General features: G+C 42.3%; 2 protein-coding genes across 8 annotated transcripts in view; one reads left to right on the top strand and one right to left on the bottom strand.

Annotated features, from left to right (window-relative positions):
• Nucleotides 1-5,234, bottom strand: part of CD274 (CD274 molecule) — a 30,987-nt gene extending 25,753 nt beyond the window's left edge. Inside the window, exon 1 of the transcript XR_003432665.1 lies at nt 4,218-5,234. The gene's annotated coding sequence lies outside the window, so the exon portion shown is untranslated. The remainder of the gene's footprint in view (nt 1-4,217) is intronic.
• The window catches only part of PLGRKT (plasminogen receptor with a C-terminal lysine), a 61,428-nt gene that overhangs the window by 4,653 nt on the left and 38,679 nt on the right, over nt 1-18,096 (top strand). Inside the window, exons 1-4 of one of the 7 annotated variants that reach the window (XM_027105823.1) lie at nt 6,639-6,839; nt 7,933-8,060; nt 9,611-9,715; nt 9,918-10,004. In XM_027105823.1, the coding sequence (XP_026961624.1) occupies nt 9,924-10,004 (81 nt within the window). In that variant the 5' untranslated portion in view covers nt 6,639-6,839; nt 7,933-8,060; nt 9,611-9,715; nt 9,918-9,923. The other 6 variants (XM_027105817.1, XM_027105820.1, XM_027105818.1 and 3 more) reach the window with 6 other exon arrangements.

The following is an 18,096-nucleotide window of genomic DNA, read 5'->3' as shown; positions in this document are numbered from 1 at the left end:
GTAGGGTTGATATCAAGCAAAATCATGGGGTATCCATTATTCTGTATGTCACAGACTCCAACAGTTATGAAGATAACCCTCATTTGCTTGGTTTTGATAAAGGGGATAATTAATGCCTGCTGTAACCACAAAAAAATTAACCCAGTGAACTCATCATTTTTCGTGTGTTCTTGGAGATCCTAAGAGGAAGATGGGGAGTTGGCATGGGGAAGAATAAAGTCTAACATTGACATGCTTGTTCCCACGTTTGCTTAGAAAAAGTTTAATGGACACTGTCAGGCCAAGCTTTGCAGCACTTCCAGGGATTCTTGCCACAGAAGGAAGAGAAAAAGAATGAAGAATGAACTCTGGGTATGGTTTTTTGATGTCCCTGGATGGCCCAAACAGATGTTGTGTCCCTCTTGTGAAGAGCTGCAAAAGAGAGAATATATAATAAGGTAGATAATTTTATTCATCAGAGTTCAGAGACTGTTTTCAACTTAAATTGAAATGCTACCTGGGATTCCAGGTAGGAGACCAGGCTGAATTTCTCAGAGGTGCAGGAGGCTGAGAGTCACTGGCTAGGAACAGGGTTATGTGAATGGCATGGGCTGTAGGTGAAGGAACTTATCAGGGGTTTAGTCTAGTGATATGGAAACCTCATGGTTGAGAAGAAGGAAAAATATAAGCAGCTACTGTAAGTGGAAAAAATATTTGGAAAGAGAGAAATATCTAGGGAAGATTTTAGGCGTTTCCTGTTAAATATGCTGTGCAGATCATTTGCAGGGACTGCTTAAGAAAGCTTATGTATTATTCTTAAGTGCTTCAGCTGTCAGTTGATGTTTTCTTAGATTGCTGTTACATGCTTGTACTGAACCATGTGAAGCTTCAGTTTTATTTAGGTTACACTCTGAAATACAATCGCCCACTGCTCAAAAAAGCTTTCCTTGACTTGGCTGCCTCCTTAAATTACTATCATTTCTGATTACTCCATTTCAATGGCAAACCTCAACAAACTATATCATCACTTTTTCAACTCTCAAGTTAACAAAACAAAATGCAATAATTATAATAAAGATTATAAATATAGCATTTTTATAAAATATATAGCATTTTTTGTCAGACACCATGTCTTGATGATTTACCTACATTAGCTAGTTTACATTTTACAACAATTCTATGAAGAAGATACTATTATCGCCCCTATTTTATTTTTTAATTAATTAATTAATTTATTTACGGCTGCGTTGGGTCTTCATTGCTGCATGTGGGTTTTCTCTAGTTGCGGTGAGCGGGGGCTACTCTTTGTTGTGGTGTGTGGGCTTCTCATTGCGGTGGCTTCTCTTGTTGAGGAGCACGGGCTCTAGGCACATGGACTTCAGTAATTCTGGCGTGTGAGCCCAGTAGTTGTGGCTCGCGGGCTCTAGAGTGCAGGCTCAGTAGTTGTGGTGCTTGGGCTTCGTTGCCCCAAGGCATGTGGGATCTTCCCAGACCACGGATCAAACCCGTGTTCCCGCATTGGCAGGAGGATTCTTAACCACTGCACCACCAGGGAAGTCCCTATCACCCCTATTTTAGACATGGGGATACCAAGGCACAAAACTGAAGTAACGTGTCTGAGCTTATATAACTAGGAAGTGGTACAGCTGAGATTCAAACCCAGGTACTGTGGCTTTAGTGTCTATGCCCTTAACCACCATATAAGTGTATCCTTGTTCACTGCTGGTGGCATCATGTATTTGTTCAACCTCAAAAAATTAAACATAGAGTTACCATTTAACCCAGCTAATTCTACTCCTATGTATATAACCAAGATAATTGAAAACATAGGTACAAAAAGTTGTACATGAATGTACATAGCAGCACTATTCATAATAGCAAAAAAGTAGGAACAATCCAAATGTTCATCAGTTTTGAATGGATAAACAAAATGTGGTATATCTATACAATGAAATATTACTCAGTCATTAAAAGGAATGAAGTACTGACACATGTTACAACTTGGATGAACCCTGAAAACCTTATGCTACGTGAAAGAAGCCATATACAAAAGGCCATATGTTGTATGATTCTATTTATATAAAATGTCTAGAATACGCAAATCTATCGAGACAGAAAGCAGACTAACAGTTGCCAGGGGCTGGTGGGGGAAGGGGGACAATGGGGAGTGGCTGCTAAAGGGTATGGGGTTTCTTTTTGGGGTGATGAAAATGTTATGGAATTAGGTAGGGGTGATAGTTGAACAACATTTTGAATATACTAAAAGCCACTAAACTGTACTCTTTTAAACGGAAAATTTTATGATATGTGAATTATATCTCAATATAAAATTTTCTAGGTAGGGAGAAAACAAGATTTGAGTCCACTGCTGCCATTATATTACAGTGCCATATGGTGTCACTTGAGGAATGGACAAAGTCCAGAGAAGGCTGTCCAAAGCTCAGTGATGCTCTGCTGGTTCAGATTGCGCCCAGGCTACAGTATGCCCCATGAATGAAGTCTAAAGTTAAAATTCAGACTGTGTTCCAGAGTATGCGCAACACAATTCCAGAATAGCTTAATACTGAAGACTTCTATCATTATCCCCACACATGCTCTTCTTCATAGACTGAAGTTCTTGGCTAAACCTGTTTCCCATTTTAATGAAGAAATTCACACTCCTTTCAAAAGCATCCCTTTAAAAGGGAATACCTCTAAGCACATCTTGAACTTCCAAAAACTTTAAAAAAATTTATTACTCTATAAACTTTTATTTATTATTCTAAATATTCTTTTTTAAATTCTGGGGCTTCCCTGGTGGTCCAGTGGCTAAGAATCCATGCTCGCAATGCAGGGGGCCCAAGTTCCATCCCTGATCAGGGAACTAGATCCCACATGCCACAACGAAGATCATGCATGCTGTCACTAAGACCTGATGCAGCCAAATAAATAAACAAATAAATATTTTTAAAAAATAAAAAATAAATTAAAAAAATAAATTCTCATTGGAGTATAGTTGATCTACAGTTTTGTGCCAGCTTCAGGTACACAGCAAAGTGAGTCAGCTACACACATACACATATCCACTCTTCCTTAGATTCCCCTCCCATATAGCCCACCAAAGAGCACTGAATAGAGTTCCTTGTGCCACCCAGTAGGTCCTCATCAGTTATCCATTCCATAGTAATGTGTACACGTCAATCCCAATCCCCCAATTAAAAACTTTGTTTTCTTAAAAAACTACTTTATGGATATACAGGGAAATATTGAGTAATTTTACTGTCGTGAGGTAGGGGACTTTAAATGAGTTGAGAACTTTATGGATTTTACATCAATTCTTTCTATAATATGTATACTATTTAATCCAGTATTTCCAATCAAAATATTAAAAAGCTATACATATATGAGGCGATCATCATGATGTTATTTTTTTTAGGGTCTGGGAAGCCATCTAATTCTTTTTTAAAAATTTTTTATTTTATATTGGAGCATAGTTGATTAACAATGATGCTACTGACAGTAGCAAAAAAAAATCAGAAATATCCAATGATGGAAATTGTATACATACTTGCTGAAAATCTTACATATGTTAAATGGTATATATGAATTCCATTTAACAACATGAAAATCCTTATGCTATAATGCAAAATGATTTTTAAAAGTACCTATTTGTATGTGTGTATAAAGCATATATACATACATTCACAAATTCATACAATTAGAAATAATGCACACACCAGTTAGTTATATGTCATTTGATATTGAAATAATTTTCCTTTAATCTTCTCACCCCACAGTCTACAAAATGTGTTCAATATCTATACCAAGATTTCTCTCAATTCCCAGAGTAGATATTCTCATAGTCACTTTTTTCACTTATATTTTAAAATACATACAAGAGTATTTATAATGTATGTGTATAAAGTGTATCCATTGGGTTTCCATCAGGAATCAGAATTCTACTCAGTTGGTCTGACTAAAGAGATCTTAGATGCTAATTAAAGGAGTGGGGTTAGGGTTAAGAGAACCATCTAGCTCCCAACCACCAAGTTGGGGTGAAGAACCATCAGGTTGAGAGTATAACAGCAGCGGGAAACCCATAGCATCTCTAGGCTGAAGAGCAAGGGAGGAGAGCATTTCCAGAGCTCTGTGAGCTGGAGCCACAGAGGAGGGGCCACGGGTCAAGAGCTGAAGTTGTGGAGAGACACAACCACTGCCAGATCCTCAAACAGAGAAAGAATGGATAAAATATACCCTACCTCTCTTTTCTCCTGCCTCCTGTCTCCTGTGGATGCCTCCAAAGTCCCAACCCAAATGGAAGCCAGCTGAGAAGAGCCCAGGTGCTGTTTTCCAAAGAGGTCAGCTGCTGGGGTATAGAATAGGGCAAGGAAGGGGGGAGAATGGATATGAGGGGAGGCAAATAGAAGACCGGGATAGTCTACCTGTTTTGCCACCCAGTATTTATTCTTTCCCTTTGCTCAGATGGAGAGAAACGCATCCCCTAAACATGAGAATCACAGAGTCCTACCAAGTACTATATTGCTTTGAGGTGACGGCAATACTCTGACCTAGAAACTAAATTATAATGTTTGTCTCCATCAGTATTCTTCATTCAAGGAAAGAGGGAAAGGAAGGGCAGGGAAGAAATAATCAATTAACGTTTTATATACAGAGCTACAGTAGTCCCTGCCTCTATAGATTGTTGCTAGGCTAAAATTGATAATCATAATTTCCTACTTCATTCACTTTTGTTTCCCTTGCTCTATACAGTATCTTAGTAGATTAGGATTTTTTACCTGGTATGGTGATACAACACTTTAATTCCTGTATGGTCTGAAATTTAAGTGCTCCTGACTTTATCAGGTTACTGTAGTTATCTAATGATCATTATTATTGCACATGGGAGTATTAACATATGCTCAGTGAATCTTTGGGAGTCATGCACATTTCCCCTTGCCCTCATTGTATAGCTGCAACCCAATTTCCTCTTGGTAATTAGGATCAGTTATTCCAATTCCATCATGATGAGGAACCAAACTGATCAGGGGGCAGTTTCAGCTTCCAATTCAATGGAGCTATGGCTGGGTCCTCTAGTGGAAACATTTCTTCCTTTTGAACTAGTACTTCAAAGCATGATAAACCCAAGGTTGTAGAAATGGTGTGCTGGATATTTTCATTTGTCCGGAACCTCTACAGACTGTATGGACCTGGCTCCCCTATCTTCTGGCTTTCTTGTGGATCCAGCCAATGGAAGATTTCAGCAGGATTTCCGAGCATGGAAGGACAGAAGGATGTATCTTTCTTTTCCACCCTATCCCCACTTGGAGCTGAGGTGCTAGCAGTGGCTACAACTATAGGATCTTACCCTCCTGGGCCAAAGGTCAGCATCGACTGCTTTCCTCTCCTGAACAACATAGCTCCTGTTGGTAGCCCTCTTATACAGCCACAGCTATGGCTCTCACCTGGTTTTAGTAACTGCTCCCTTACCTTTGTCCCTTCAGACCTAGAGTTAGTAACAGGATCCCACTGTTGCTGGTTACTACTGTTTATTTAATGCTAACTGTGTGCCAGACATGGTGCTAAGTGCCTGAATATATTATCTCATTTAGTCTTCACAATCCAGTAAATTAGATGGCTTTAGTCCTATTGTAGAGATGATAAAAGTAAGTTTTGGAGAGGATGAAGAGTGACAGTGATGGAGCTGGAAATCAAATCAAATATAGGTGTGCTTATGCTAGAGTCCAAGCACTCAAATGCTATCATACCAATTGTTATCCCCTCTTAAAGAGTCAAAGTTCCATGTGGCTTTGCTTCTATGGTGCCCCAGTCACTCTGGCAACAGGTCGGTGTGGTGTTCGCTCACATACAGAGCCTGGGGAAGGTTAGATCCCTTCTCCACAGGTGTGATGGTCAGCCAGGGCTAAGGGCAGTGACCTTCCTCATTGACCTTCCTCAAGGCCAGAGCCTGGTGAAGTCCATGGTATTCTTCCAAGCCATTTAATAACAAAGAACAGAATGCCAACAGTTCCTCAAGTATTCTCTCAATGAAGCTGGGTGAGAGGCTTGACTTACTCAAGATAGAAATTACTAGTGGGGTGAGAAGAAATGAATCTCTCAGAACAGAAGGGGAGAATGATAGCTCTGTCAAAAAAAAAAAAGAAATTTGATTTGGTAACTCTGGTCAAGTCTGCTCTTTTTCGTTTCCTGTCTTAATCTTTTTGCCACTTTAATGGTGGCAGCTCAACAGATGGAGTAGGCTGAGGCTCTAACAAATTAAATAAACTATGTCTGTGCTGAGATTCAAATGGGGAAAAAAGTCCACGCTCAACATAAACCTATTCTATAAGAAGAAAAGCCCTTACATATGTTTATAACTGTGGATTATGCTTAAGTGACAACCGCTCACGAGACACATTCTCTTCTAGAAACAGAGCCTACAAGTGGTGGTTGACATCGTATGTGAACAACTGTGAGACGGCTCATTAAGCTCTATGGAGGTTTTAGCTCTGCGAGGGAGCATGGATTGCTCAGGCTCCTCGTGGGTAACTGACAAACCTCACTGAGGACTTTAAGTGAGATTTCCATTATGCTTCTTCTGCCTCCCCTCAAAATTTGAGTCGCTGGATTTTGAATTTGCCTTTTTAACCTGCCCCTTCCAGGCGCCAGGCGGGAAAGAAAACACCAGGCCTCCTCGGTCAGGCAAGCGGGCCCTTTAAGGAAGACGAGACCTGCGCTGATAGGCTGAGGCTCGGAATCCCTGCCATGGCTAGCCAATCCCAAAGCTCTGCGGGGCGAGACCCGGTCCGTGCGGCGGACTGGGACTCCGGCCTGGAGGCCTCTGCTTTGATCAGTGTCCCCGCACTTCCACTGCCCACTGCCCAGTGAGTGAGCGCCGGCCGTGCGTGCCAGGCCGGCCGCAGGCTGCTGGGGAGGGCGGGTCCGCGGGGCTGCGTCTGCGTCTGCCGGCGCCGAGCTCAGGGCCTTGGGCTTGCCGGGCCGCGCTGGGTGCCCTCTCCTTGTGAGTGCCCTTGGCTTTCCCGCTCCTAGTATTGCCAACTTCGTTTCGGAGGAACCGCTTCTAGTGCTAAAGACTCCAGACCTCTCCCATACCATTGTAATTAAGTTGGGGGAAGTAGGCAGAGCGTTATCAACGGAAATCAGCATACCACTGCAGGAATTCCCAAGTTACTGTGATTGGGTCCAGGATGAGCGGGTGGAGTTATAAATTACAGAAAACCTACCTGAAGCTGTGAGTTCTCGGCTGGAATTTGCAGGGGAAATGGGCTAGTTGGAATGGAACCCAAAGACTTATTGAAAATGATTGTAATTATGCAACCAGTCAGAAATGTAGGTAGTTAATGTGTCATTCGATCAGGAAATGAGTCAGCGCAGCAACTTGGATGACAGAGGTTATGGGTCATGGAATTATCCTTTTCTTTTCTTTTTAAAGTAAAATCAAATCCTGGCTCCTAGATGCAACCTGAGAAGGGCTGCCTGGAACTTGCGGTCCCAACACTTCTTCCTCAGAAATACCCATGCCTGTTGTAATCTGTAGCACAGTTGAGGCAGGGTTGGAGCATTAAAGAGTCCTTTCTAAGGTCTCAGGAGTAACTGAAGGAAAAACGAAGGCAGAAAGGACCCAAATCAGCATTCTTAGCCCTCTGACACACGCTGGGATCAAAGTTTTAAGTAGCAAGGCGTTTGTCACCAATGACAAAGTGTTAGCATTTTTGAAAGACTCACCTTATACAATTTGGTGAATTCAAAGTTACTCCTATTGCAAGGTCACTCCTGTTTATTTTCTGATATATATTTTGTGAGTGGGAGAGTGAAAGCTGAGAGTATTGTGGATACCCTAAGGAACCTCCCAGACTTTGGAAAATGGCTTTCTTAGGGTGGGAAAAGAAGGAGAAGAAGGTTGAAAATACCGAATTCCAGGGCACAGTTCACAAGGTGTGGTGCACTCATTTTCAGGTGTGGTCTCCTTTGGGAACCAAGGGAAAGCTCTTCTTCCTGCTTGGCTTCTACCTTTAACCCGTGGGAATATCCCCTGATACATCGAAACTACAATCCAGACCCAAGAGAGCAAGGACAAGAAAAAGGTAAGCCTAAGTCCTAACTTTCCACATGGTTTCTCTTCCCTGGATCACTGACACGAGGATTGTCACTCCGCTTCAGGGGAGAGTCCACCCCCTTATAAATAGGAGCACTCTAAGGGACATAACTCTGACATACAGGGTGTGTGTGTGTGTGTGTGTGTGTGTGTGTGTGTGTAAATGGGATTAGAGGACAGCTGTTTTCTTTATAAATGTTTGCTGCATATGTAAAAATTCAATGATCTACTCCTACACGCAAAAGAAAAATAAGGAATGGCAACTGCCTGAGCTACACTTTCTCTTGTGTCACTCATGCTTTCTGCACATTTGTGGGAAAGAGACACCTTGGTGACTGCCAAAATGGATAATATATTGCTTCTGCCTTCAGGCAAGTTCTGCTCTGCCGTTGGAGACAATGGACTTGGGGCTGTCAAATCTGGAGACAGCAGAGAACTTCTGCTAGATCTGCCCACCCTTACTGGGTGACTCTGCCTCTGGTCACTCACAGGATGGAGGAGGGCAGCGGCTGAGGGGTGGGGTGGGTAGGGAAATCTCATGACCTCCCAGGCCTGTTCAGGACTCTGCCTCTCCTCCTCTGGCTCAGCCTCCTGTGCCTAGCACTGAAGCTGACTCTGGCTCAGAGACCCCTATAAATCCAGGGTGCATCTCTGGCCAAAATACAGGGAAGCCAGTGAAGTCTGGCTTGTAGTATACACTCACTTGGAGCCCCATTAGCAGGGATAACCCATTGCGTCCGGCATGAAATATCCTCCCTCTCCCATCATCTTCTCACCAGTTAGCTAGATCCCAAGATTTTCTGCTGAGGCTATGGAAAATAGGAACTCTGTCTGAGCTTCCCACAGAATATTGTGAATTCTGGGCAGAAAGCATTAGGAATGGCCACTCTGACCTGATGTTCACAAAGTGCTCAACAGCCTACCAAAGAGAATCAGCAACATCGCTGAAGTGGGTAGAGTAGTCATAACTTCCCTGAGTTCTGCAGTCTTCTGAAGGTAGAATCAACAACTAACTGAGGTCTTCTGTACCTACCCAATTGACTTAAGAACAAAAATTGGAGTTCTGGACCATCTAGAATTGCCAGCCCACTTAAGAACTTCTTAAGTAAGATAAATAAGATAGATGATAACCATGTATTCATTTAAAATTTGTGTTTCCCAGAACATTTAAGTATCCTTAGGTTTTCCCCCTTTTGAGAACTTCAGTAGTAGCTTAAGAAGAAAAAAGTGAGGCTAGAGGAGGATGGCCAAGGGATGTTAGCAGTGGGTGGATGGAAAGAGCAAGTGGGTAGGAGAGGGGTAGGGATTATAGGAAGAGTATTGATATAGTAACCTTGAGATACCTAAAACGTCCTAAAATACAAATGCAAGGAGCACAGAGAAATCGGTGTTCAAGTTGTACAGTGCATCTTCTAAATCACTCCTCCTCAAAAGCAAAGGTTCTGTCATCCAGCTGTACAGAAGGTAAGAGGGTGGATGGTATTCACCCTGCCCCTCCTAAAAATGAGAGCGTTTTTTTTTTGTTTGTTTGTTTTTAAGTGCTCAGTTCTTCAAGATATACAGTGGGAAGAAAAATCAGGAAACATGAAGCTATAGAGCAGGAAAAGATTTTGGAAATCATCCAGTTCAATCAGCTGTTCTTATGTAAGTAAATGATGGCCAGACTGGTTAAGTTTGTCCAAGATCAGACAGCTAGTTAGGAGCAAAGACTAGTGTCCATACTGTGTTCCCAGGTCAGAAAATTTTCTTTTTTTACTTTGTCTTAAGCTCATGGTAGCCTGAAAACAGAGCATATGAGGATGCATGTAGAATATATTGTTTTAAACTTTGCTTTTTTACATTTTAGGTCAAGATGGGGTTTATATTTTCAAAATCTATGAATGAGAACATGAAAAGCCAGCAGGAGTTCATGCTTATGAATGCCCGACTTCAGGTATATTTTAATTTTTTTAATTAAAAAAAAAATTTTATTTATTTTTGGCAGCATTGGGCCTTCGTTGCTGCACGTGGGCTTTCTCTAGTTGCAGAGAGCGGGGGCTAGTCTTCACTGCAGAGCATGGGCTCTAGGAACATGGGCTTCAGTAGCTGTGGCATGTGGGCTCAGTAGTTGTGGTTCACGGGCTCTAGAGTGCAGGCTCAGTAGCTGTGGCACGTGGGTTTAGTTGCTCCGTGGCATGTGGGATATTCCCAGACCAGGGCTTGTACCTGAGTTCCCTGCATTGGCAGGGGGTTTCTTAACCACCGAGGGAAGTCCTTCAGATACATTTTTAGATAATTAAGCTTTTATGTTGTTACGGTGGTTAAAGTTTCTGTCACATGTGCTCCAGCACTATGTTCTCCTTAACCTCCCAAAAGGTAAAATGCCCTCGGTGCTCTACCCTCAAAGCCAAGATGAAGTAGACTACTAATTATCTGGTGAATGGGCTTGTTTAAATCTCTAATCTAGATATCTAATGTAAAAATTTCCATACTGCAGGAAGAGATAACTGCTTAGAGTGTATGGTAGAATAATGCCCCTCCCCACCCTGCCAAAAAGACATCTGCATCCTAATCCCTGTGAATATGTTACCTTACATGGCAAAAGGGATTTTACAATGTGATTAAGCTGAGGAGTTTGAATTGGGGGAGACCCTGGATTATCCTGGTTTATCTGGATGGGCCCAGTGTAATCATAAGGGTCCTTATAAGGGAAAGAGGGAGGCAAGAGGGTCAGAGTCAGAGAGAGAGAGAGATTTGAAGATGCTATGCTGATTGATGACTTTGAAGATGGAATAAAAGGGCCATGAGCCAAAAGATTCAGGCAACCTCTAGAAACTGGAAAAGGGAAGGATACAGATTCTCCCCTAGAGCCTCCAGAGGGAATGCAGTCCCTCCAGTCCATTCTGGACTTCTGTCCTTCAGAACTGTAAGGTAATCAATTTGTGTTGTTTTAAGCCACTAAGTTTGATAACTTGCTATAGCAGCAATAGGAAATTTTAATACAGTGTGAACATTCGACATTGGATTTATACAATGGCTGGATAAAAAGATCAAAGCAAAGTAGAAGATTGTCTAAATGCCTAATATAGGTTATCAAAAGGTATTTTAAAATGTTGTACATCAATCAAGTATTAAAAGTTTGACTGAAATTATTTTCCTAAGACGTCTAACGAAGATCTCTAGGCCTCTGTGGTTCATTATGGCCCTGGGAATAGACGGTCCTATTGTGAGACATATAGTGAGTGGTTAAAAGTGAGGACCAAAGCCAGGCAGCCTGGGTTTGAATCCTAGTTCCACCTCCTGACTAACTGTGTGGCTTCTGCTTCAGTATCCTAACCTATAAACTGGAGGTTATAGTATCCCCCTCAGAGGGTTGCTATGAGGAGTAAAGATGACAGTATATAGAGAATGTGTAGAACAACGCGTCAGGTCTTTCGAACAATGTCTCTCACTCTATAAGCATTAGTTGTTGCTGTTATTATTGCTTCTAAAGAGTGATAAGACTGTCTTGTGCAGGATAAAGATCTCTTTGGGGGGAATGGAACTGTTGAAAGAATAGGCAATTGAATTGTTTAACAGAAGAAAGTGACCTAGAGGAGACCAAACATTAGGTTTATGAACCAGCAAAGTATGTCACATACTCAGAGAGTCCTTGTCCAAGACCCCTGGAAACTACAGGGCTTTTACTTTTATGTCAGAAGTCAGGGTCTGTGAAGGGTTTGGAATTTTACCCTACTTGCAAGCTAAGAGATTAGCTTATTACTATCCCATGGATGCTGGCAGAACACAGGAGACACCTACAGCAGACGGAGGAGTTTATTACTCACAGCACAGCAAGAGCATAAGCATGAGGTTCGTGTCAATTCCCCATGCCTCTCAAGTCTCACAGAGGTGACAAAGATGGGTTCACATGGGTGCTGTACACTCAGTGGGTTGTGGCACCCTTGAACTTTGGGAATCTGCTGCTTTTCTAGTTAATGAGGAGCTGGTGGAGTTGAGGTGGGGAGAACTTTAACCCCTTCCTGAAGGTTGTTCCCTGCAAACATAACCTCAAGAAATGGCCTGAATAAGCAGCAGTGTGGGCCTTGCATTCTTGGCTTACCCAGAATGTGGGGGTACCTTCAGGGACCGTGGCAGACTGCCCCCTCAGTGCAGTTGACCAGAGCTTTGAGAACAGCCTTGACTTCTGCCCACTGATCCAAGCGACCATTATAGCTGGTGCTGAGGGTCAAACTGGCCGGAACACTATCAGCACCATTAGTTTTCAGCTTAGCTGAACCAAAGGTGAACCAGGCCCAGGCATTTAGGACAGTCTCTGTGAACCCAAGGGCCTTTTGAGCCAGTAGCTTTGCTTCAGGTGGCAGAGTCAGGGATAAAGTTTTCACCAAAGGGTAGCTACTACTCCTTTATGCAAAACTGAGATGACATCAGGGCCAGGCTAGGCACATCCTCAAATACATTATTTTCATTTGACCAGCAAATGGGTGCTTTCCTTGTAGTTGTCATCTCCACCCTTCAAAAATAGGGATGTCAGGCCTGAGTCATAAATTCTCCAGGGGTAAGGTGTTCATTTTTAACAGGAGCTCAGTAATAGGCCAATAACTGCCTCCCCATTTTGAAAGGGGTCTGTTATGGGTTTGTGTCCCATCCCCCCGCTCCAAATTCATATTGTTAAAGTCCAAACCCCCACTACCTCAGAATGTGACCTTATTTGGAGATAGAGTCTCTACAGAGGTAATCAAGTTAAAATGAGGTCATTAGGATGGGCTCTAATCCAATACGACTTGTGTCCTTATAAAATTTGGACACAGAGACGTGCATACAGGGAGAAGGCCATGTGAATATGAAGACACCATCTACAAACCAGGAAGAGAGTCCTGAAACAGAGCCTTCCTTCACAGCCCTCACAAACAACCAACCCTGCTGACACCCTAACTTTGGACTTCCAGCCTCCAAAACTGAGACAATATATTTCTGTTGCTTAAGCCACCCAGTTTGTGGTACTTTGTTATGGCAGCCCCAGAAAACTAATACAGGATGTATCTGGTGCCTGTGTCCAGCGTGTGGCGCTGCTGTACTGGGCAATGGCCTCTGGAGATGGCTGTGATTTTCTCTTTTTCGCCTGGGATTCTATATTGTTTCTATTGGACCACTTGGAAGGGGTCAGAGAACCCCTGAATGGGAGAATGTCCTCTCATCACTATGAATGTTTACAATAGAAGCAAGCAACACAGAATACATTATATATTTATATTCAGGGGACACAACTGCAGTACGTTGAATCAGCTGAATGTTCTTTAACTTCCCTTTCTCACTGCAAACTGCTCAAACCCTATCAGTTGAATTTTGCTCTGTGGGAACACAGATCAAAGATATTAACATAGGTACTTCAGGGGTTATCATGATAGTTTCAGGAGATTAGGCTGTTTCCCAGCTGGGGGAGATAGAGAATACAAATGTGTGTTTGCCCTTTGGTTTCTCATCCCAGAATTGGTATTACTTCCTCCACTGGGCTCCCCTGGCTTCTGGAGAGCACTGGGGCTCAGGGGCATCATTGTTTTAGCCAACACTGGTGCCACTGCTCTGCCCTGTATCCTCAGCACTTTGGGCCACCCTGGCACTTAGCACATCCTCCCTGCACTGGACCAAGTAGACATGGGTGCCCACATCCAACAAAGCTATAAACATTGAGTTCCTCCTCTCCCCTCCCTGAAATTCCCTGGCACACTCAGCCTTCTTCCCTAAAGCAGCTCAAGTTGGAGGAGTGGAGGAGGGAAAGAGCAGCTCGGTGCCAGTCAGCAAGGGTTTGAATTTACTCTGTTTCAAAGGCCTCCCGTCGCTGGACTCAACAAACAAATTTCTAACGTATTTAGCCTATGCAAAGTTCTATATCTTCATTGCTAACACCATTATTTCAGCTTTGGGTAACCCTTGACCCATCAGCCATAGCCACATTGCATGACTTTTGGCTGGGGTGTGGGGCTTGCTGTCCCATTGATGTCATGAAAACATCCTTTCCTTCTCCCACTCCAGAGGAGAATGTGCCACAACCAAAGCACCATCTGGGAGTCTTGTTTGGACCCTATTGTTTCTCAGCCTCATTTAACACATAAGATAGTGAGAGATCTTCACTCTACCCTCTTACTTTCACCACCACCTATGCAAGAGCATTTACTTCCAGATCTCAGGGAGCCTTCTGATATCCTCTAACCTGACCAACAAGGGCCCTCTTCCAGAACGCCATCTCTATCAGCATCTTATCCTTGTCACCCAAACTGGCAGGCCGCATGAAGGGTCTGGGATTTTACCCTACTTGCAAATTAACAAGTTAGCCTGTTACTGTTTCACAGATGCTGGCAGAAGATTTTGTTACTCACAGCACAACAGGGAGCATAAGCATGGTGTTGCTGCCAGTTTTCTATGCACTCCAAGTCCCGTGGAGGTGATGGAGGTGGGCCTAGTTGTATGCTTAGGTGGATGCCTGGGTTTGTGACATGGGTGAGGAACAGTGAGCTCATAGAATCTATCACCTTTGTCATGAATGGTAAGCAAGGCTGCTCTTTGACTGGGAAGAGATGTTACTTCATCCCTCAAAGTTGCTTACTGCAAACACAACCCTGACAAATGGCCTGGGCAAAGAGTAGTCAGGGCCTGCATCCTTGGCCTACTCAGCAAGAATGCTTAGGCCCCATGGCAGATTGATTCTTCCAACACATGTGTTGGTTAAGATGATTAGTTTTTCCTTGTTGAGCAGGATATATTTTATTAATTATCTTTTAATTTCAAGGAAGGATGACAAAAAGAATATAGATCAATACAGTTGAAGCAGCCTTCCAACCCTAAAGCTGCTTGAGTTCTCATCCTAACTGGGGCAGCCAAGGGAGAAACATACTCATCTGTAGCAGTTTTGGAAGATTGGGTTGGTCCTTGAATGTTCCTCATTTAAAGAAACTAAACATCTAGCATCATTTTAAGGCTTAGGGCTATTCTCCTTTATATATATAAGAAATATCATGAAATATCTTATATATACAAGAGAATATATTTATAAATTATGAAGCATAATAAAATGAACACCAATGAACCCATCACTAAATTGAAGAATTATATTATCACAATACCCCTGAAGCTACATATGGGTTCCTCCCTATCTGCTGAATGAACCCAAACAGCTAAAGTTGGGCTGGAATGTCCCAGAGTTCCTAGAACTAAGCAGGACTCTGAAAATGGAAGGAATGGGCCACTGGGGTGGGAGATGGCATGTCAGTTCTTCAAAGGGGAGGTTTAAAAAACCCCCGTTGAAACACCAGGCCTACTAATATCTCTTGCCTGTGATGTCTTTTGGCTTTTTTCCTATTTGATGGCACTTCAATTAAAAAGGATAAATAGAAGAAATAAAGCAAAACATTTATTAAAAAGAAGCCTAATAACTATAATCCTTTTCCCAGTGTTTTTTTTAAGCTCTACTTCTTTTTTTTGGTAAAAAAAAGATAAATCATAACTTGATAATTCCATATTATTGATGCTTATCTTGCAGAATAAAGGACCAGAATTAGAGATTCAGCTACATCTTATACCAGGTTCCCGCCTCTGGCTGTATATTCGATTCAGAGGGGCTTTCGAATGTACAGGTCCCACCCCAGACCAATCAGATCTCTTCATGGCCAGACACGTAGTTGCTTTAAGCTCTCCAGGGGACTATAATGCACAGCCTGGGTTGAGAACCTTTGCCCTTGCCTTTTGCTACATAATTGTAATTGGTGATTGGCAGTGATTTAATATAGCACACATTGGAGATAAACCCAAATAAGTTTTCAATTTAGGTAAGTTAATCATGAAATTAAATCAATCACTGGAGTCTGGTTAATAAAAATTTATAAAAGGCTTCAAATCAAAATGGTTTCTTTTTTATTAACAAGTTGGTTCCAGATGAGCTAGAGGGGATTCATACTACTCAGTATAATAATGTTTTCAGATCATCAGCAAAAGTCAGTTTCTCACTGCTCTGTCTAGCCTCAGTTACTGAGGATGGTGGATGGATGGCTGTATTCATTAAGCCAAGTATCAATCAGGTAAAAATGAATACTTCCTTAAAAATGCCACTAGATGGCACACCTAAACCAATTTTATATGACCTAAGTGGCCAGAAAAGCATTTTGATGTTATAAAATAGGATAGAAACTGGAAGTATAAAGCAGAAAAAAATGAGGGAAGATTCCATGGGTTTTTGCTGTGCTGTAGTGCTTTGTAGGAAAAGCAGTCATGGTCCATGTATAAGATTAGTAGGGCAGTTTATTCATTGTTCACTATGAGCAGGCAACAAACTAAAGACTTAAAAAAATACATGAGGGACTTCCCTAGTGGTGCAGTGGTTGAGAATCAGCCTGCCAATGCAGGGGACACGGGTTCGAGCCCTGGTCTGGGAAGATCCCACATGCCACGGAGCAACTAAGCCCGTGCGCCACAACTACTGAGCCTGTGTTCTGGAGCCCACAAGCCACAACTACTGAGCCTACATGCCACAACTGCTGAAGCCCGCACTCCTGGAGCCGGTGCTGTGCAACAAGAGAAGCCACCACAATGAGAGGCCCACACACCACAACGAAGAGCGCCCCCCGCTCGCCGCAATTAGAGAAACAGCGAGCCTTTGACCTGTAAGTCTATGTAGTGTTTGGTGTTAAGAAAATAGGGTATAGTTATAAACCAAAAATACAGTTATTTAATATATATGAAATAATGTGCTACATGCTAAGCAGGATTCAGACGTGTATAAGGTGCGGGCTCTATATTCAAGGAACTTCTCATCTAATTTGGTGGGAAGAAGGTGAGGTATGCTGCAAATAACCAGATGTTTGTGGTATGAATGTGACAGGTAGAATAATGACCCCCTAAAGATGTCCACACCCTAATCCCTGAAACCTGTGAATATATTACCTTATATGGCAAACAGACTTTGTAGATGTGACTGAGGGAACAGGCCTTGAGATGAGAAAATTATCCTTGATTATCAATGTGGACCCAATCTAAACACACGAATTCTTAAAGTAGAGAGTTAAAGACAAAAGAGTCAGAGAGATGTGATGTTGCTGGCTTTGAAGATGGAGGAAGGCACCCCCAACCAAGGAATGCAGGTGGCCTCTAGAAGCTGGAAAATGCTAGGAAACAGATTTTCCCCTAGACTCTCCAGAAAGGAACACAGCCCTGCAGACATCTTGATTTTAGCCCATTCAGACCTGTGTTGGACATCCAATGTCCAGAAGTACAAGATAATAATCTGTGTTGTTTTAAGCCACTAAGATGGTAGTAATTTTTCTGTACAGCTATATATGTTAGGGTTATTTTTACAACATAAAATATAGTGTAGACTCAATAAATGCTTTTTCAAATATTTAAAAAGTAAAACAGCAAATAATAGCAAATAACTTATGAGAACTTGAAATTGCTTAAACCCCTATAACTCCCAACATCTATAATTCTTGTGCCCTCCCATCTGTTTTTTTGAGGTGAAAGCTGTACCAACATCTTAGAATAAAAAGGGCTTGATGTTCTGAGGAAAGCAAGAAAGTACAGTGTTTGCTTTGTATAGAGTCTTGTGGCGACAAGGAACCCAAAATGTAGAGTAGGTAGTGAAGAGGAGAGGAAAGCAGCCAACTCCATCTATAGCAAAAAGATGACCAAGTGGGAGTTGGCTCAAGAACTAGAAGTGTCAGCAGACTTAACTAGGAAGTGCCTTGGAAAAAAAGGCAGCATGATCAACACAAGTTCACCTACAGTGGGAGCTACAAGGAAGGCTACAACAGCTTAATTCTTGTGCCTGGATTCATAACTGTCTTCAACTTACCCCTCTGAAACTCATTTCTGCCCATGTCCCCATCCTGGTTACCTGCTCTTAGCCTCCCTCTTCTGAGATTCTTTTTTTTTTAATTGTGGTAAAATACACATAATATAAAATTCACGTTTTTAAAGTGTGCAATTCAGTGATATTTAGTACATTTACAGTGTTGTGCAACCATCACCACTATTTAATTCCATAGCACTTCCGTCAC

The sequence above is a fragment of the Aethalodelphis obliquidens genome, unplaced genomic scaffold (genome assembly GCF_003676395.1).
Source record: "Aethalodelphis obliquidens isolate GAN/ISIS:26980383/991018 unplaced genomic scaffold, ASM367639v1 scaffold7, whole genome shotgun sequence".
Lineage (NCBI taxonomy): Eukaryota > Metazoa > Chordata > Mammalia > Artiodactyla > Delphinidae > Aethalodelphis > Aethalodelphis obliquidens.
This window is presented reverse-complemented; position numbering and strand designations above follow the sequence as displayed.